At 39.7% G+C, this 19,651-nt stretch overlaps 2 protein-coding genes and 1 long non-coding RNA gene across 4 annotated transcripts in view; 1 reads left to right on the top strand and 2 right to left on the bottom strand.

Annotated features, from left to right (window-relative positions):
- Positions 1-1,585, bottom strand: part of LOC101136036 (uncharacterized) — a 42,448-nt gene extending 40,863 nt beyond the window's left edge. The window contains exons 1-2 of the long non-coding RNA XR_002007389.4: positions 967-1,585; positions 455-553 (exon numbers count right to left, since the gene is read on the bottom strand). This is a non-coding gene — a long non-coding RNA (uncharacterized lncRNA). The remainder of the gene's footprint in view (positions 1-454; positions 554-966) is intronic.
- The window catches only part of TEX10 (testis expressed 10), a 50,585-nt gene continuing 32,499 nt past the window's right edge, over positions 1,566-19,651 (top strand). The window contains exons 1-5 of one of the 2 annotated variants that reach the window (XM_004048358.4): positions 1,566-1,775; positions 4,937-5,125; positions 6,887-7,599; positions 7,982-8,225; positions 13,919-14,031. In XM_004048358.4, the coding sequence (XP_004048406.2) occupies positions 4,946-5,125; positions 6,887-7,599; positions 7,982-8,225; positions 13,919-14,031 (1,250 nt within the window). In that variant the 5' untranslated portion in view covers positions 1,566-1,775; positions 4,937-4,945. The remainder of the gene's footprint in view (positions 1,776-4,936; positions 5,126-6,886; positions 7,600-7,981; positions 8,226-13,918; positions 14,032-19,651) is intronic. The other variant, XM_055350056.2, reaches the window with a different exon arrangement.
- Positions 15,437-19,651, bottom strand: part of INVS (inversin) — a 239,845-nt gene continuing 235,630 nt past the window's right edge. Inside the window, exon 17 of the mRNA XM_063696617.1 lies at positions 15,437-16,638. Coding sequence (XP_063552687.1) covers positions 16,613-16,638 — 26 coding nt within the window. The 3' untranslated portion in view covers positions 15,437-16,612. The remainder of the gene's footprint in view (positions 16,639-19,651) is intronic.

Here is a 19,651-nt window from a genome sequence, read left to right as displayed (position 1 = left end):
GAACCATGAGCCAATTAAACCTCTTTTCTTTATAAATTACCCAGTCTCAGGTATTTCTTTATAGCCATGCAAGAACAGCCTAAGGGAAGGCCCTAGAAAGGACTCTGGCTTTTACTCTAAGTGAAATAGGGAGCCATTAAAGGGTTTTGAGCCAAAGAGTGATCTGATCTAACCTAGATCTTAAAATAATCACACAGCTGCTCTGCTGATACCAGACTGTAGGGGGAAGAGGGACAATAACGGAAGCAGGAAGATGTGTTTGCAGGCTTTTTGCAGTGATCAAGAAGCGGCTTGGACCAGAATGGTAGCAGGGGAGGTGTGTTAACTGGTGAAAGTTAGGATGTCTTTAAAGATAGAGTCAATCTCCAGATGGATTAGATGTGAGGTGTGAAACAAAGAGGCCAAACCAAAAACCCAAAGGTTTCTGCTTGAGTAACTGCAAGGATAGACTTACTATTTGAGATGAATAAGCTGTAGGAAGAGTAGATTTCAAGGGGAAAATCATCAGTAGCTCTGTTTTGGACAAGTTGACCTTGAGATGTATACTGGATATCTGAAGGAAACATTGAAAAAACTGTTGGATACAAGTTTGGAGTTCCAGGGACATGTCTGGTTGGCAATAAATCTTTCCTCTTCTGATCTAGTCTCATAGCTTTAAACAGAATATAATGCCACATAAAGCCAATGACTCCCAAATATTTATGGTTATGGTCGATTCCAGGCAGATTGTGGTGATGTGGCCATATTGCCAGCAAAGGGAGGTCAGGATTTCTAGCGCTGCCTCTTTATCTCCGATTATGGAACAGGCATGGTTTTAGTTCCAGTGCTTGGGTCTCCCTATTTAGACATCATCCCTTTGAATTCCCACCCAAGATAATGAGGGTCAATATCTTCGCCAGCTTTACTAAGTCTTAATTATCTGGTGAGGTGTAGAGACAAATTTGAATCAAGGTCTGAAGTCCTTACCTGGGGCTCTTTCTTCCATGCCATCATGCCAGTCTCTGTGAAGACATTTTTCAAAGGCTCATTCTTCTTACCTCTTTTCTAGGAATTTTAGTTTATTTCTTTACTTAACTTCAGAAATTAATTTCTCACTTCATTTTAGTAGCAGGAATGTTAGTGCTGAGAAACTGAGATGTTAGGGAGAATCCTTGACCAAGACTTCCAGGCTCTAGATACTAGGTGTGTCTTGCTCTAATTAAGGAAATCTTATCTGCTCCATCTTAGCCCAGTTTAACGTCCCCAGGAATTCCATCTTCTGCAGTCCTAAACTTTTCCCTTTTTCAATTCAGTGCAACTTATACTCTTCTCTGAAAGTGGCTCCAGGTCTGAAGAACTGTGGTCTGGGAGGAAGAGAAAAGCATGCTCAGCTATAACCAGGCCCACATCCCCTAAGCTGCCTGCCCACCAAGTTACGGGCCGGACTTCTGCGCCACGCTCTGTCCGGGAACCTCGCGCTGTCCTCCCTCAGGTTCCCACAGAGCAGGGGGCTTCCGGCGCGGTACCCTCCTCTGTGGGCGGGGCCTACCGCTCCCGCTCCCGCCTCCCCGGTTGCGCGCGGCTGCGGGCTGCGATCACGTGAGCACAGCAGGGAGGGGGAGGGGCCCTGATTTCCGGGCGGCGGAAGGAGACGCGGCCGCGTGAGGACGAGGCTATTTGAAAACACGCTCTGGGAGCTAGAGCCTGAGCCGGCGGCGCACGCTGTTGCCCCGTGGGCTTCTGCTCGCTCGCTTGTCCCCTCGGGCTCCTCGCCCCGGCCGTGGCCGGGTCCTCAGGTAAGCGGCCGTCGCCCGTCGGGCCGGGTTCTCCCGGGGCGCGGGACTGAGCGTGGTGGGGCCGTCGCCCCTCGATCCGCGGCCCAAGTGGGCAGGGTCGGCCGTGCACGATGTGCGTCCCCCGGGTCTGGGCCGCGGCGTCCCTCCGAGCTGGGCCTGGGTGTGCGGCCGGCACTGCGGGGGCGGGACCCCCTAGGGCGTTTGGGGAGCTTCAGGTGACGGGGCGGGTTCGCCCGGTTTCGGGTCCGAGAGAGTTTTAGGCCGGAGTGTGTGAATCGGGCCCCACTTCCCCGACTCTGGTCCTGGCCGGCGTCCCTTGGAGTAGGAGGAACGATGGTTTCCTAAAACCCATGGTGTGTTCGCCTCTGGGATGGATGCAGGACCGAATACGGAGTGGGGATGAGCTGGCGTCCCCTGTTCCGCCCTCTGGTCGCCCAGGCGGGAGAGTTAAGCGAGCGGAAGGGGACCACCAGTTTTCTGGGGTCGCCCCTGCCTGGGCCATTTGCTTTTTGGGAAGTCTGTCGCCTCTGGTTGGCCCCTCAGTGGAGTTTGGAGGAACTCATGAGTTTAAGGGTTTGGGGAGGAAATTATCAAAGGCCGAGTGCAGTACGATCGTTCTCTCTGATTTTTTTTTGGAAAAGAAGGTGGAAATGAGGAAGGGTAAGAAGGTGGCAGGCAAACTATTTATAGTTGGAATTTAGTTAGATTGAAATCCTAAAAACGCTAGGATCTGCCTTTTGTTGGAATTAGCAGAAAAGACCTACAGTAGGAATGTGTGACATTCAGCTTTGAAACTATTGGGGATCGCAAACCTAAGGACTAGTGATGTGAGCTCCTCCTCTGAGACTGGCGTTCCTACCTTTTGCTAAAAACCGGCTACTGTAAAAGTGGCTTAGTGGGACTTTTTGATTTGCTGTGTTATGAAAATCTTTGTTATAAGTTAAAGTCAATTACTAGTAGAACTTTGAGAGTTCTTCGCATAAAAATGCTTTGTATCCCGTAATAATATTACTAGGTTTGAAAAGTCAAGGAAGGTCGATCAGCCTTCTTAATTTTCCTAACAGAGAAAGCATTAATGTGACTAATACAAAGCGATAGATAATATGGCATAAAGTTGACAGTAGACTGTTGAAGATCCATCAGGTGGGTAATGGCTAAATAGAACCCACAGGAGTGGAGGAGGAAGGGAGTTAATTTTTCTGAATGTCCTGTACCATTTACTTTCGTGTCTGGTACCAGCTAGTAATAAAATTGTAGGAAAAGCTCACAAAGTGTGCTTGCTTAATTAATGAAAACCATTTTTGTATTAAAAGAGGCCAGGTGAGTATCATGGCCTTCTTTTTAGGCCTTATTCCCTCCCACCCACCCACCGACCCCCAGCTTTTTTTTTTTTTTTTTTTTTTTTTTTAAGACTAAGGTAACTAGACGTGTGGGTGAGATGAAAATTTGGTCGGGCTTGGTACGTACTGATCCTGAGACTTGAGGGACACGCACATGTTTATGCTTTGAGCATACGTATTTAACCATGTACCAGGCACAGTTCTGAGTGTTTTACAATTGTGTATGATTATCCCTATTTTGTAGATAGAAATTGGGACAGTGTACAGCTGGAAGGCGTCAGAGTTTGGATAGAAGCCTAATCAATCTGGTTGTAGAATTGGTTCTTAACCTGTGGGAAATCCTACCTCATGGCGATCTAATATAACCCTGTAATTAAGTAAATTTGGATATATTGTCATAGCTGATTGGCTTCTGAATTCCTTGAACTTGAGCTGTTCAGTATTGCACTGGCCATTTTATTAATATTGTAATAACGGAAACTTTCGTTTTACCCATTTTTTTATACCCTCGTGTAACATTGTCACTTTTTATGGCCAGGCGCAGGATAATTATGATAAACCAGGAGATTAGCAGAAGTTTTATATATTCCAGAGGTACTTACCCTATTCAAGTGGTGTACAGTATTGTTCTCGGGTGTGGAAAAGGCTTCAAGAATTTAGCTGGTTCCAGGTAGAAGAGGCTATTGTTTTAGATAGAGGTTAGCTTGTGGGAAGATAAAGCTGGAGAGGATGGATGGGGCCACATTAGGAAGGACCTCATATGTCCTGCTAAGGAGGTTTTACTGTGTATGAGGAATAGAACAACTGAGAACTCTTGAGTCTTGATCATGAGATCTGTGTTCAGAGAGAGCTCTTTCGTAAAGGCCCAGTGGACTAGAGAGTAGACACTAGATAGCAGGCAGGAGTACCAGTGGGGAAGGTATTGAATGGTAGAAATAAAGGACTTCTTGAAAGTAGTGGCCTGGAAATGGGTAAGAGACACAGATCAAAGATTTCATGTGTAAGTACAAGGTTTGGAATGTGGTATAGAGGGGGAGGAAGTACAAGATGGCGTGGTGTTATGCCTGAGTTATTTATTATAATAGTGGCTTATCTGGTCTTTGTTCCTTATCCCCCTATTACATTATATTTCTTTTTATGCTGCTTTTTATCCTTTTTGGGGACCAAGGGGGAATACTGTTTTCTGTTTAGTCTGAAGTTTATTCACTTTTGCTGTGCTAGGTTTATCCCCTACACCTGATCTTTACCTTGTTTTCCTTGCTCTTGAAAGGCCTATTATTCTCCTTGCTGTGTATTTGAATATTACCCATTTTTCAAATGCTCAGCTTAGGTTCATAAATCTTTTTCTAACGGTTATAGGCTGCATTAAAGAATAACATTGGTTTTCCAACTTTGTTTGGTATTGCTAGAGAAGTTCCTCCGAGGCTCTTACGAAGGCCAGGAGCACACCAGCAGATACAAGTTATATCTCTAGGAAGTCTGTGCTGCTCTCCTACACTCGAACAAAGGAAAACAACAAAAAAAAAACACATTTCAGAAGGTTTCCCTTTAGCATATAGCTTGACAGAAGATTCTGTGACCCAAAAAACTTTCCAAAACCGTGGCAAGACTGTTGCCTTGTTACAGTATTTTATCACTAAACTGAGTTTTTAATAGTTCTTAACAGCATTTTTTAATATTTTGATCTTTCAGCATAATCAGATTCTTGATTACGATTGAAATAAATGTTACAGTAGTATGTGTTGGAAAGTGCCTTTTTTCTTCTTTTATCATTTATTCTTGTCTCTATCCATTGCTTTTAATTAATTCTTTTCATTATAGTAGTCGAGAATGACTAAAAAAAGAAAACGCCAAGATGATTTTCAAAAAGTAAAATTGAAAGTTGGTAAAAAGAAGCCCAAGTTACAAAATGCTACTCCTACAAACTTTAAAACAAAGACTATACATCTGCCTGAGCAACTCAAAGAGGATGGAACACTTCCAACAAACAATAGAAAACTTAACATAAAGGTAAATCATAAATCTTGTTTTGACAAAATAAGATTTTCTTTGGAATCATGTAGAATGTTATATTTTTGTGAAAATTTGTCTAAACTCTTAGAGTAAATAGTTTGCCTAGGGTCTTAGGGTTTATTGATGTTTGGAGTTTATCTTTTACCCGGAGATCTTTCATGCAGCTGTGTCTTTCCACTTCCTCCAGAAACGTTTGCTAAACTAAATGCACAGTTGTTTCTCCCTGGTATATTTATTTGATGATTTAATTTTTTTTTGAGACAGGTCTCACTCTTACACCATGTTGAGCACAATGGGGTGCTATCATGGCTCACTGCAGCCAGGACCTTCTGGGCTCAAGTGATCCTCCTACTTCAGCCTCCCAAGTAGCTGGGGCTGCAGGCGAGCGTCACCATGCCTGGCTAATTTATTTTTTTGTAGAGGCAAGGTTGCAATATGTTGCCCAGGCTGGTCTCAAACTCTTGGATGCAAGCAATCCTCCAGCCAAGGCCTCCTGAGGTGCTGGGATTGTAGGCGTGAACCACGGCACCTGGCTGTATCTGGAAATAATTCTTACATGTTTTTGATGTGTCAAATTTTTGATGAACAGTTTTCTAGCTGTTTTTTAGCGAATTAAGATACAATCCTGTCATTCCTTTTTGAACCCATACAGCACATAGTTTATTGTAGGTTTGTAGTAAATACTTGAAGTCAATTGAAGTTTGAGAAGTGTTGCTTAAGAATCTAACAGCTTTATGGAGACATAATTTACACATAATTAAAATCTCTCATTTAAAGAATACAATTCATTGGTTTTGGTATATTTACAGAGTTATGCTGCTATCACCTTAATCTAATTTTAGAACGTTTTTATCACTCCAAGAAGAAAACTTGTACCCATTAGGAATCACTTCTCATTTCTTCCAGCCCTAGGCAATCACTAATCTACCTCTGATATCTATAGATTTGCTTATTCTGGAAAGTGCATATAAATGAAATCATATAATACATGGCCTTTTGTTACTGGCCTTTTACTTAGCACAGTGTTTTGGAGGTTCCTCCAGGTTGTATGTAGCTTGTAGCATATATCAGAACAGTAGTACATTCCTTTGCATTGTCGAATTGTATTTCATTGCATGATTAGGTCACATTTTGTTGATCACTCAGCAGTTGATGAACATTTAGTTTGTTTCTGGTTTTTGGCTCTTATGAATAATGCTGTTATGAATATTTGTGTGTAGGTCTTTGTGAGGATATACATTTTTCGAGTTTTGCTTTTTAAGCTCTGAAGTTTAAATAATACTAAAGAGTTATTTAAAGTTTTTTTTCCCAAAGGTTACATAAATTATTCCACAGATAAAATTGTCAAGTAGTATACTCTGAATAAAACACAAACACCCTGTGAAAGCCCATTTGAAACAGGCAGAAAGGGCCTGTCAAGAGTATATATATACACCTTCCATGATGTTTGGTACATAGTAGATTTTCAATAAATGATGGTGTGATTGCTGTCACTTTATATCATAGAGCGCCTAAGCCTGCATGTAGGTTAATGTAAAGAGAGAAAATTCCAACTGAAAATTATGCAATGTTTTTATTAAGCTGAAAGTATTTTTCTGTTTCTGATCCTAACAAAAGCTAAATAACATTTAAAAAGTACTTATTGAAGCAGTTTCCCCAAGGAGTGTCAGTTTACTAGTGTAGTGTTAGTTAGCATGTTTATCTGAAATTGATACATGTATATAAGTATACATCTAAAATTTGTATTTTTATTTATAGGATTTGCTGTCACAGATGCATCACTACAATGCTGGGGTTAAACAAAGTGCTCTTCTTGGACTTAAAGACCTTTTGTCTCAATACCCATTTATAATTGATGCACACCTTTCAAACATATTAAGTGAAGTGACTGCTGTGTTTACAGATAAAGATGCTAATGTACGATTAGCAGCAGTTCAACTTCTTCAATTCCTGGCCCCCAAAATACGAGCTGAACAAATTTCTCCATTTTTTCCTTTGGTAAGTGCCCATCTCTCTAGTGCCATGACTCACATTACTGAAGGAATTCAGGAGGACTCTTTAAAAGTTTTGGACATTCTGCTGGAACAGTACCCAGCTCTAATTACTGGCCGTAGCAGCATATTGCTTAAGAATTTTGTAGAACTTATTTCTCATCAGCAGCTGTCCAAAGGACTGATAAATAGAGACAGATCCCAGTCCTGGATACTTTCTGTAAATCCTAATCGGAGACTCACTTCTCAGCAATGGAGGCTGAAAGTCTTAGTGAGACTCAGTAAATTCCTTCAGGCCTTGGCAGATGGATCCAGTAGGTTGAGAGAAAGTGAAGGACTTCAGGAACAGAAAGAAAATCCCCATGCCACTAGCAACTCCATTTTTATCAACTGGAAGGAACATGCCAACGACCAGCAACACATCCAGGTTTATGAAAATGGGGGTTCACAGCCAAATGTCAGTTCACAGTTCAGGCTACGGTAAGAAGGATTTCAGTTATGTCCACACAGTTTTCCTGTATTGAATTATAACTGCTAACCATTGATGACTGTTGGTGGGAAGACATGCAGTTGTCTTTCATAGTTTTCATATAGTTACTCATGATTTGATTTTATTTACTGATGGGAAGAGTTATTTGTATGTTAATTTATTAATTTATAGCAAAGCCTTTGAGAAATAAAACTTGATAATATCTTTTGGCTTTGTCATCTTAGAATTTCATTTTTCTTACTAGTTTTGATTGCTGTAATTATCAGTTCATGGTGCTTCATTTTACTAGTACTTTATATTTAAGATTTAAATTAGCAAGGGATAATAAACATTTTTTAATCACTTAATTTTTTTCTTTCTTACCCTTATTAGGTATCTGGTTGGAGGACTGAGTGGTGTGGATGAAGGCCTGTCATCTACTGAAAACCTGAAAGGATTTATTGAGATAATAATTCCATTGCTAATTGAATGCTGGGTTGAAGCTGTACCTCCACAACTAGCTACTCCTGTTGGGAATGGTATAGAACGAGAACCTCTACAGGTTATGCAGCAAGTTCTTAATATTATTTCCCTTCTGTGGAAACTCTCTAAACAACAGGATGAAACCCATAAATTGGTGAGAACTAATGGTTCTTTATTTTCTTAGTATTAATAGCCTTTTATCATAAATGGCAAGATTCAAAATCAGCTCATTACTACTAATTGGTTATATATTTTTCTGAAAAGTACCCTGGGTTTAACTGTAAACTTGTTTGTTTTGCACAAAACTACAAATTAGTTTTCTGAAGTTATTATCTGTGAATATATATATATATTTAAGTGAAATGCGTAACTCATGCCTGGTTCCATTAGTTTTTTACTAGCTATAATTCATAGTAGTGTTACAGTGTATTGTTTATGGCAGATTGATTGTGTAGGAACATTCTAGTTTCTGAAGGTCTCTTACAAGGTTTAAAAAGTTGCTTGTTAAGTAGTCTCTTTCAATTTATTCCACGTTGCCAGGTTTAGTAGAAATGGACAAAACTGAAGAGCTCATAATCAGACTTGAATTGTTTTAAGTGTTGTGCTATAGTGAATGTAGTGCATAGTGTATGCTACACTTTTCCTTTGCAACCAAGGAGGAACAAGCTGCAAGATTAAGTTGGTGCTAAATCAATACAGTAACACACTTGAAAAGGGTAGCTACAGAAGCAAGACTTCAAAGCTAGAAGCATCTGGTTTTCAGAAGAATTGCTGTAAGGACTTTTGATAAGGCAGGTGTGAATCCTTCAAGTTTATATAAAACTGAGAAGGTAGTTTTCTTGTTTTTGTTTTATTCTTTTTATTTCAAATTGAAGTTTAGAATGAGTCAGTATGCTGCATAAGACGGGATAAATTAAGTAGTATTTGATAGTCTTGAAAAGCATTATAGAGTTGTAGTAAGGTGTATATTTTAAGAGCGTGTTCTATTGCTGTTAACCCATCATCTGTAGGAATGTTTTGTCAATTGCTTTTTCAAATAAGATGGCATTTTATTGATTACGGTTTTGAGACTTTGTTTTATGATTCATTGCATACATTGGCAAAAAATTAATAATAGGGCTATAATGTAAGATTTTGAGAAAGCAAAGCTTGTTTCTCATATGGCAGTTAATTTGTGATGTAGGCTAGAGACAGTAAGAATGTATATAGCTCCTTTAAAAAAAGTATATATTACTTACAGTCTTGATCTATGATCATCTGAAAGGTTCAGATAGAAAATAAAAGTAATGCTAAAGTCCTTAAGATGTCCTATAAAAAAGAAAAAGTAATATTCAACATGGACTTTGAGTGCTAGTTCTTTTCTTTTTATTTTTGAGACATAGTTTCGCTCTTGTCGCTTAGGCTGGAGTACAGTGGCACGATCTTGGCTCACTGAGACCTCCACCTCCTGGGTTCAAGCAATTCTCCTGCCTCAGCCTCTTGAGTAGCTAGGCTTACAGGTGCCCGCCACCATGCGTGGCTAATTTTTTGTATTTTTAGTAGAGATGGGGTTTTACCATGTTGGGCAGGCTGGTTTTGAACTCCTGACCTCAGGTGATCCACCCACCTCGGCCTCCCAAAAAGTGTTGGGTTACAGGCGTGAGCCACCACGCCTGGCCTAGTTTTTTCATTTTTAGAGAGCCAAGAAGTAAAAATTCCAAGCTTCTTTGGTGTTTGATTACATGTAAGCACTAGTAAACTTTTGTTAACTGCTTTGTTAGTAGCATTTGTATTTAGATAGACTAGTAGGACCAAAATTCAAAATCTGAAAATTTATTAATTATGCTAGTTTTGGGTCATCTTAATCTGGATAACACTAAAAAAGGATCTAAATACTGCTTTAATTTTATGGATATTTAAAATAGTATACTTTAGAACTATTTTGTGCTATTATGACTAGGCTTATTAGCAGCTCATTAACATATAATGGTAAGTTTAAAAGACTGCGTAGACTGTTGAAGATCAGAATACAAATTGAGATACTGTATAAAGCTGAAATAAATAAATTCAGATAGGAATAATATTTAAAAACATCCACTGGTAGAATGCTCTAATTCACCTTGGCAGATTTGTAATAACTTGATAAGAACCATTATTTATTTATTTTTTAAAAAGGAACCATTATCTTAGAGACAGAGTATAAAAATGTACATCATTGGTACAATCTATACAAAATGATAGATTGTTAGTAGCATTCTATACAAAATGACATTAAAATGCACATTCTGGTCTTGAACTTCTGGCCTTAAATATCCTTGCACCTTGGCCTCCCAAAGTGTTGAGATTACAGGCATGAGCCTCTTTGCCTGGCCACAGCCTAATCTTTAGGAGGAACCAAATAGCATTGCTTGGCATTGATGTCAGATCACACACCACAAGCTGAATTGTAACTCTTTTTCTCTCAGAAACTGTATAGATTTTTCTATTGGTAAATTGGTGTCTCGGTTAGATATAGTCTTAGGACTACTGACTGTTTGCTTTTACATGTTGGTGCTGCAGCTTAATGCATTTAGTTTGCTAGTATTTACAAAAAGTCGAGAAATTTCACTTGTATTCAAGTAGTTTTTTTTTTTTTTTAAACTTTTTAGTAATTTGAAGCTTTGATCCTTACTTTGAAAAGAAGTCTCAGGGTACATTAAGTCTTACATGCAGTGGCTGAATAGTCAGATTCTGTAATAATCAACTGAAGTTGTTTATTTCTGAAATACTGTGTGTATCTTTTTTTTTTCTGTTCATATAAACAGCCATTTATTCCAGCAATATTTGTTGAAAAGATTGTTGTTTTACATTTGATTACCTTGGCACTATTTTTCTTTTCTTTCTTCTTTTTTTTTTTTTTTGCATTCCCTTACCTATCTTTTTTATTTTAAAGTCAAACCATCAGAAGGAATACAATAAGCACTTGCCTACCCCCATCTAGTTGCAGCAATTTCTAACATTTTGTGCACATGTTGAACTACTACTGTACGTATTCTTAATAGTTAGCTAGCTATATCCTTGATATAGCTAGTTTTTATTTTTTTTTATTTATTTTTTTTGGAGATGGAGTCTCACTCAGTCGCCCAGGCTGGAGTGCAGTGGCGCGATCTTGGCTCACTGCAAGCTCCACCTCCCGAGTTCACGCCATTCTCCTGCCTCAGCCTCCCAAGTATCTGGGACTACAGGCGCCTGCCACTATGCCTGGCTAATTTTTTTTGTATTTTTAGTAGAGACGGAGTTTCACCGTGTCAGCCAGGATGGTCTCGATCTCCTGACCTCGTGATCCACCCGTCTCAGCCTCCCAAAGTGCTGGGATTACAGGCATGAGCCAACGCGCCCGGCCGATATAGCTAGTTTTTAAAATGAAATTACAGTTTAACATTAGCTTTTTGATTTACTGTGGTTTTTAGGGTACTGTATTAGTAGTGTCAGGGTCAGTATTATGTTATAAAAATTGTGTCTTAGCTTTGCATTTAATGCTTGACTTGCTTGCTACTTTTTCTCTACGTGTGTGTCTCATTGCTTTTATCCTTTTGCTGTGAGGGTTAGAGTTTGTAACCAAACACTAATGCAGTCATGCTTTATAAGGCATTTATTCAAAGCTTTATTGGGCATCAATAAATAATGGCTACTTAAATTAATTAAAATTTAAAATTCAATTCCTCAGTAACCCTAGCCACATTTCAAGTGCTCAACAGCTACATGTGGGTAGTGGTTACTATATTGGACAGTGCAGATAGATATAGAACAGTTTGATCATTACAGAAAGGTCTTTTGAATAGTACTATTCTAGACTCTGGGGCTACAGAGATAAACATGGTTGATAAGGTGCTTGCCCTCATGGTATGTACCTTCTGGTGGGATCTATAGACAGTAAACAAATATATAATGTCAGTACTAGGAAGAAAGATGAAAGTAAAATGGGGTATAAAGAGCATGGGCAGGAACAGTGAGGGGGAGCTATTTTAGATAGGTTGTCAAATGCTCTCTGAGAATAAGTATCTGAATGTCATTGAAGTGAAGGAGCAAGTCTTGTCAACATCTGTGGGAAGAACATTCAGGCATAGGAAACAGCAAGTACAATGGCTTTGAGGTGAGAAAAGGCTTCGCATATTTGAAGAATGGCAGGAAGGCCTGTGCAAATGAGGTACTGGGAGAATGGTAGAAGATGGGGGCGAAGAAGAGTGATAGTGGCCAGATCATGTGGGACTCTGTGGTCCTTGGTAAGGAGTTTGGATTTTAACCTGAGTGTGGCGAAAAGACCACTGGAGGGTTTTGAGCAGAGGAGTGGCATGATCTGCATTATATTTATTTAACTTTAATATGCTGAATTTATAAAAATAGAACACTAGTGAACTCCCAGGTGCTCACAGTCTAACTCTGGCAACCATCATCTCTTGGATGACCAGTCTTGTCCTACATGTGTATACATTTCGTTTCCTTTCCCCCTTCCTGTATCATTTTGAAACACGATTTATGTTTTAAAAGATCACCCTGGCTGCTGTGTGGGGAATTGACTTTTGGAGGATAAGAGGAGAAACAGGTAGACTGGTTAGGAGGCTATTGCAGTAATCCAAATAAAAGATGATGGTGGCCGGGTGTCTAGTGGTTGAAATGATGAGAACTAGCTGGATCTAGGTAAAGCCAGCCAGACTGCTGGTATGTGTAATGAAGGAAAGAGGAGTCAAGGATGATGCCAGTGTTACATCGCCCAAATGAGAAAGAAAGTCATTTGGCAGGGAGAATTTGGTTTTATTCATGTTAAGTTTTAAGATGCTTGTCAGAAGTTGAAGAGGAAGTGTCAAGTATGTATTTGTATATAAAATCTGGAGCTCAGGCAGAAATGATTCAGGTATTATTACTGGGCAGATCCAAACGTTTAGAAGTCAGGAAGAAGAGAACCCAGTAAAGATACTAAGGAGGAACAATAATTGAGCTGTAAGGCCGGGTGCAGTGGCTCACGCCTGTAATCCCAGCACTTTGGGAGGCCAAGGTAGGTGGATCACTTGAGGTCAGCAGTTGAAGACCAGCCGGGTCAACATGGTGAAACCCAGCTCTACTAAAAATACAAAAATTAGCCGAGCGTGGTAGTGGGCACCTGTAATCCCAGCTACTCAGGAGATTGAGGCATGAGAATCGCTTGAATCTGGGAGGCAGAGGTTGCAGTGAGCTGAGATAGTGCCACTGTACTCCAACCTGGGCGACAGAGTGAGACTTCATCTCAAAAAAAAAAACCAAATTGAGCTGTAGAGTGACCAGCTGTTTTAGCACCTCAAGTCCCACATCTAGGAAACTTCTCAGTCTCTGACAAAATGGGATGGTTGGTTACCTTGGATAAGAGGAAATAAAGAATATTCTAATTTGGAATTAGAAAGACAGTGTTTCCATAGGAGGGAAATGATAAATTCACCAATACTACTGAAGCATTTTAAGTAAATGCATTGCTTTGTGAAATTGTTAAATAATGGAATTGCTGGAGAATAGAGTTATGGTGTAGACAGAACATCAGGGAGAAAGACTTTCTTGTATATTTCATAAACATTGCATTAGTAGTCCAAATTCAGAATTTTCTTAAGTCTCAGATACTTTCACTTTTTCTCTCTTAAGCAGCAGACGGAATGCAAGTAAATAGTTATTAAGCACCAAAAGGATCTATAGATGAAAAGTGGGTGCTTTAACAGTTAATTCTGATTTTTAAATTTATTTACATATTACTGGTAGAAAGTGAATTATGATGGGACATTTATTTGACAAGTTGTCATTTCTCTTCAAGTTTTATTGCTTTACATTTTTTCTTGTCGATTTTTCTAATCTTTGCTATTTCAATAGGAGTCATGGCTTCGAAAGAACTACCTTATTGATTTTAAACACCATTTTATGAGTCGTTTTCCATATGTCTTAAAAGAAATAACCAAGCACAAAAGGAAAGAGCCAAATAAAAGGTATTATGATTCTTTTTCACTATATAACCTTGAAAAGCTGTTTAAACTGAAATTATCAGGAAATAATTAACCTTAATATGGAACTTTCTACACTGCTGTGTATTTATGTCTAGATTTTGTGAAAATAAAAGTAGTAATATGGCTGATTTTTGGACAAGTGAGTTTGAACCTTGGGATTAACATTTTATTTTTATTTTTTAGTCTGTAAAATGGTTTTTTTGTGCTAGATGAATGTATCAGCTTATGTAAATACGAATTTAATAAAAATTGCCAAGGTGTATGGTTTATTTGGGTGAGGCACTGTGTGATTATTGAACCTCTTAAGCAAGAGAATATCTTGATGATCATCTGGTTCCACTCTCATTTATACATGAGGAACCTGGTAATGAAACTAATATCAGTATCCCGAAGGAAGGAGGGTAATTGGAGAAAAATCAGAAATAAAAGGTAATTGATTAGAAGGTGAAAGTTAAAAGTAAGCCTAGAAATTATTTAAAATGTCTACCTCAAGTAAGAGCAGATAAATGTGAGAACAAGTTATGTAATAAAATTTGACAAGCAGGTACAAGCTAAAATACTAATACTGTAGTTCCCGTAAATGAGCATACACTTGCAAGGGATCTTAAAATCTGTCAAAGGCTCTTTTATCAAAGGGAATACATTAGCTAGAGAATCACTGAGGTTTTTTGAGCAGGGTTCAGAGAATATGCTTGGAAGCAATACAGCTATTTCAGGCATAAGAGTTTTTCATTCATGCACTAAATATTTGTTTTGGTTGCTTACTGTGAACAAGGTAGAACAAAGTATTGTGATAGGATCAGATTTTTAAAGCCTTGTACCTTGCCCTCCTAAGCAGTTTTATAAATATATATAAATATAAATATATATAAATATATAAAAATGTATATTATATATATAAAAAATATATAAATATATATATATATTTTTTGAGATGGAGTCTCACTCTCTTTCCCAGGCTGTAGCACCATCTCAGCTTACTGCAACCTCTGCCTCCTGGGTTCAAGTGATCCTGCTGCCTCAGCCTCCCAAGTAGCTGGGATTACAAGTGTTCACCACCATGCCTGATTAATTTTTGTATTTTTAGTAGAGACAGGGTTTCACCATATTGGCCAGGCTGGTCTTGAACTCCTGACCTCAAGCGATCTGCCCACCTCAGCCTCCCAAAGTGCTGTAATTATAGGCATGAGCCACTGTACCCAGCCTTAAGCAATTATATTCTGAATCATAAAAGAATGTGTCAGGGTCCAGTCATGAAACAGAAACTGCAACAGTGATTTTTTTTTGAGACAGAGTCTCACTCTGTTGCCCAGGCTGGAGTGCAATGGCGTAATCTTGGCTCACTGCAACCTCCATCTCCCAGGTTCAAGCGATTCTCCTGCTTCAGCCTCCTGAGTAGCTGGGATTATAGGCATGCACCACCACGCCTGGCTAATTTTTGTATTTTTAGTAGAGATGGGGTTTCTTTCACCATATTAGCCAGGATGGTTTCAAACTCCTTACCTCGTGACCCACTATCTTGACCTCCCAAAGTGCTGGGATTACAGGTGTGAGCTACCGTGCCTGGCCGACAGTGATTTTTTTAACAAGAGAATTTAATGTAAATAATTGTTAACTAGGTATACAAAGGAAGTTAGGTATTATGGAGGTACCAACTGCAAGAAGCAGATACTACTTGTAGAACTGGGAGAACAAAGAAGGGAAGAAGCTTGGAGGAAGGGAGCCAAAACTCTAACCTCTCAGAAGGGTATGCTCCTCAGGCAGGTACTGATATCTTGAGCTGAGAGCAAGAAGCCCATAGGGCTGGGGCCCAGTACTCTGAAAAGGGGGTGCTGGCTGGCTGGTGCTGACGTTTCTTAGAGGCATGATGATTCTGGTTCTGTGTCAGAAAAACTACAAACTGGAGTCTGCTATGGCTACTATAATGAACTGCAAATGACCTGAAGAAGAGCTGCTGATCGACACTGGCAGCAATAGGAAACAAAAACAAAACTAGCAAGCAAACAGAAGAGTGTCCCGTCTTCCTCTTACAGCTTTCTAGGCCCTTTGTACCACCCCTTTATTGGCAGAGCCTAATAAGCCATCTACAAAGGAAAAAATGTGGGTCGCAGAGTCCCAACCCCAGGGTCACAAAGCAGAGTATAGAGGGCGACTTTGAAGCTGAGAAACAGTAGCTCTGTAACTAACATTTACATGTGTAAATTTACATATGTAACACAAAGCAGTATAAAAGTATCATTAGAACTGTACAACTAAGTGCTATAAGAATTCATAGGAAGAGACAGATAACTGCTTATTAGGATAAACAGACAAAGCTAAATTGAAGAGTAGTATTTGAACTGGGTATGAACATGGATATGGTTTCAGGAGGCAGAAATGCAAGGGATGAGACTATTGTAACTAGAGGAGATAGCATACAAGAAAGCTACAGGATTAGGAAATGGATGGAGAGCGTGGATCTGGGTCCAGTCTGATTTCTGCTCTTCACTGGCCTTGATGTGGAAGCCGTTTCTTGACTCAGGAGTTCATCTTTCAGATCCTTTTGGCATTGAAGACTTTTGGTTCAGTCAGAACTGTTTTGGGGAGCTTCTGGAGTTGAGGGGACAGAAACAAAGAGACACTTTATTGAGCAAGATGTTAGACTTTTTCCCCCATACAATTTTCTTACGAGTTTTTCTTCTGGGATTCATAGGTAAGCTTCAGAAAATCCATGAACTCTCGAAGTATTGATGGAGAATTATATGTATGGGTATTTTTTCGAATAAGGCATTCCATGTATAATTTTCATCAAAATGTGATTAAATTGTGGTTTAGATGTTTAGGATTTAGTAGACTTCAGTGTAAATAAATTATTGAAGAATGTATCAGCATATCATCATTCAAGAAATTTATTGGACTCTTAAGCGCAAGGCACTTATTGTACTAGTTGCTGAGCATTTCATGGTAAAGGAAATAGGTAGAGTACCAGCTCTCATGGAGTACGGTCTAATGAAAAAGACATTTATTTCACTTGATTCTTTAATCAGTGACGGATTGTGATAGATACAGTGAAGGAAGAGCTTAGGTTAATACAGGAGTATGTAACAAGGAGTTGGTCCTGATCTTTCATGAGGGGAGGACCATCTTAGAGAAGGCTGCCCTGATGGAAGTGACAGCGTGCTGAGATATAAATGGGAAAAAAGAAAAGGAATTTATGAGGAGGTTGAGATGATGAAATTGAGGGATTTTTAGCAAAGATGGATTGCCAGTGTGACCTACTTTTCAAAAGATTCCCCCCTCGTGATTGATTTTTGGGGAGCCTACAGGCTACAGGCTACTCTTAAGTAAATGCATTAAATACTTAGCAGCACAAATCACAGTTAGGGAAGTCAACAGTGGTCTAGGCCACCAGTCCCCAACCATTTTGCTATGAGGGACTAGTTTCATGGAAAACAATGTTTCCATGGACCTGAGGTGGGAGGCTTGGTTTTTGGGATGATTCAAGTGCATTACATTTATTGTGCGCTTTATTTCTATTATTACATTGTAATACGTAATGAAACAGTTCTACAGTTTACCATAATGTAGAATCAGTGGGAGCCCTGAGCTTGTTTTCCTGCAACTAGACAGTCTTATCTGGGGGTGATGGGAGACAGTGACAGATCTTCAGGTGTTAGATTCTCATAAGGAGCATGCAACGTAGATCCCTCGCATGCACAGTTCACAATAGGGTTCATGCTCCTATGAGAATCGAATGCCACTACTGATGTGACAGGAGGCAGAGCTCAGGCAGTAATGTGAGCAATGGGGAGCAGCTGTAAATATAGAACAATCTTCATTTGCCTGCCGCTCACCTCCTGCTGTGTGGCCTGGTTCCTAACAGGCCATGGACTGGTGCCAGTCTATGGCCAGGGGTTGGGGACCCCTAATCTAGGCCAATGTTGTTTGCACTTCTTATTCAGGTACCCCCAGTGTATTTTTATTTTTTGTTTATTTATTTATTCATTTTTTTGAGATGGAGTTTCATTCTTGTTGCCCAGGCTGGAGTGCAGTGGCACTATCTCGGCTCACTGCAACCTCCACCTCCTGAGTTCAAGCAATTCTTCTGCCTCAGCCTCCCAAGTAGCTGGGATTATAGGCATGCGCCACTATGCCCGGCTAATTTTTTGTATCTAGTAGAGACGGGGTTTCACCATGTTGGTCAGGCTGGTCTCGAACTCCTGACCTCAGGCGAGCCACTGTGCCCAGCCTGTATTTTTAACCATCCTACATTTTAAAATCTCAGGTTGAAATACAGAGTTAAAAATGATATAATTTATTTTTATTGGGGTAAAATATATATAACATTAACCATTTAAACCACTTTTTAAGTGTACAGTTCAGTGGCATTAAGTACTTTCACAATATTGTGTGATCATCACCATCTATCTCAAAAAAAAAAAGGACATGCTTTGCATTTTTCATTGTTTTGACATTTGCACTAATGATAAGAAAGCAATTGTGGGTAAAACTGTTAGTATCTTAGGCTGAATTAAGGCAGTGGCACCAAACTATACTAGTAGGCATGTATTCTTTACCACCATACACTCACAGTTTAAAAAAAAACAAGCCAGTTTCACTTAAGAAGGTCCTGAATAAGCAGTAAACATAAGTAATTGTATTAAGTCATGACCCTTGTCCGGGTGTGGTGGCTCACACCTGTAATCCCAGCACTTTTGGGAGGCTGAGGCAGCGGACCATGAGGTCAGGAGACCTAGACCATCCTGGCTAACACGGTGAAACCCATCTCTACCAAAAATACAAAAAATTAGCTGGGCATGGTGGCGGGCACCTGTAGTCCCAGATACTCAGGAGGCTGAGGCAGGAAAATTGCTTGATCCCTGAAGATGAAGGTTGCAGTGAGCCGAGATCACACCACTGCACTCCAGCCTGGGCGACAGAGCGAGACTTCTCCAAAAAGAAAAAAAAGTCTTGACCCTTGAGAACGCATATTTTTAATATTCTGTGTGATGAATGGGAAGTGTACATAAAGCATTTCTGCTGCATATCAAAGAACTATGATTGTCTCAAGGAAATAGCCCTGTGGGAATTTCTTACTTGTATTTTCCTGGAATGGACTAGATTTTAACTTGAAAAAAAATGACTGACAAACTGTGGTTATTCAGATTTGGGTGTTTGGCACATGTTTTCACAAAAATGAACAAAGTGACTGGCCAGGCACGGTGGCTCACGCCTGTAATCCCAGCACTTTGGGAGGCAAAGGTGGGCAGATCACCTGAGGTCAAGGGTTCGAGACTGGCCTGGCCAACGTGGCGAAACCCTGTCTTTACTAAAAATACAAAAATCAGCCAAGTGTGGTGGCGCACAACTGTAACCCCTGATACTTGGGAGCCTGAGGTGGGAGAATCACTTGAAGCCCAGAGGTGGAGGTTGCAGTGAGCCAAGATAGTGCCACTGTACTCTGGCCTGGGTGACAGAGTGAGACTCTGTCTCAGGAAAAAAAAAAAAAAAAGAACAAAATGAGCCTATCAGTTCCAGGAAAACAAATGGCATTTGTTGCCAATGATAAAATTTGAGCTTTCAAGCAAAAATTGATACTTTAGTAAACTTCTGTCTACCACTG

Source organism: Gorilla gorilla, chromosome 13 (assembly GCF_029281585.2).
Source record: "Gorilla gorilla gorilla isolate KB3781 chromosome 13, NHGRI_mGorGor1-v2.1_pri, whole genome shotgun sequence".
NCBI lineage: Eukaryota > Metazoa > Chordata > Mammalia > Primates > Hominidae > Gorilla > Gorilla gorilla.
The sequence above is the reverse complement of the archived record's forward strand: the minus strand, read 5'-3'. Positions and strand labels throughout refer to the sequence as shown.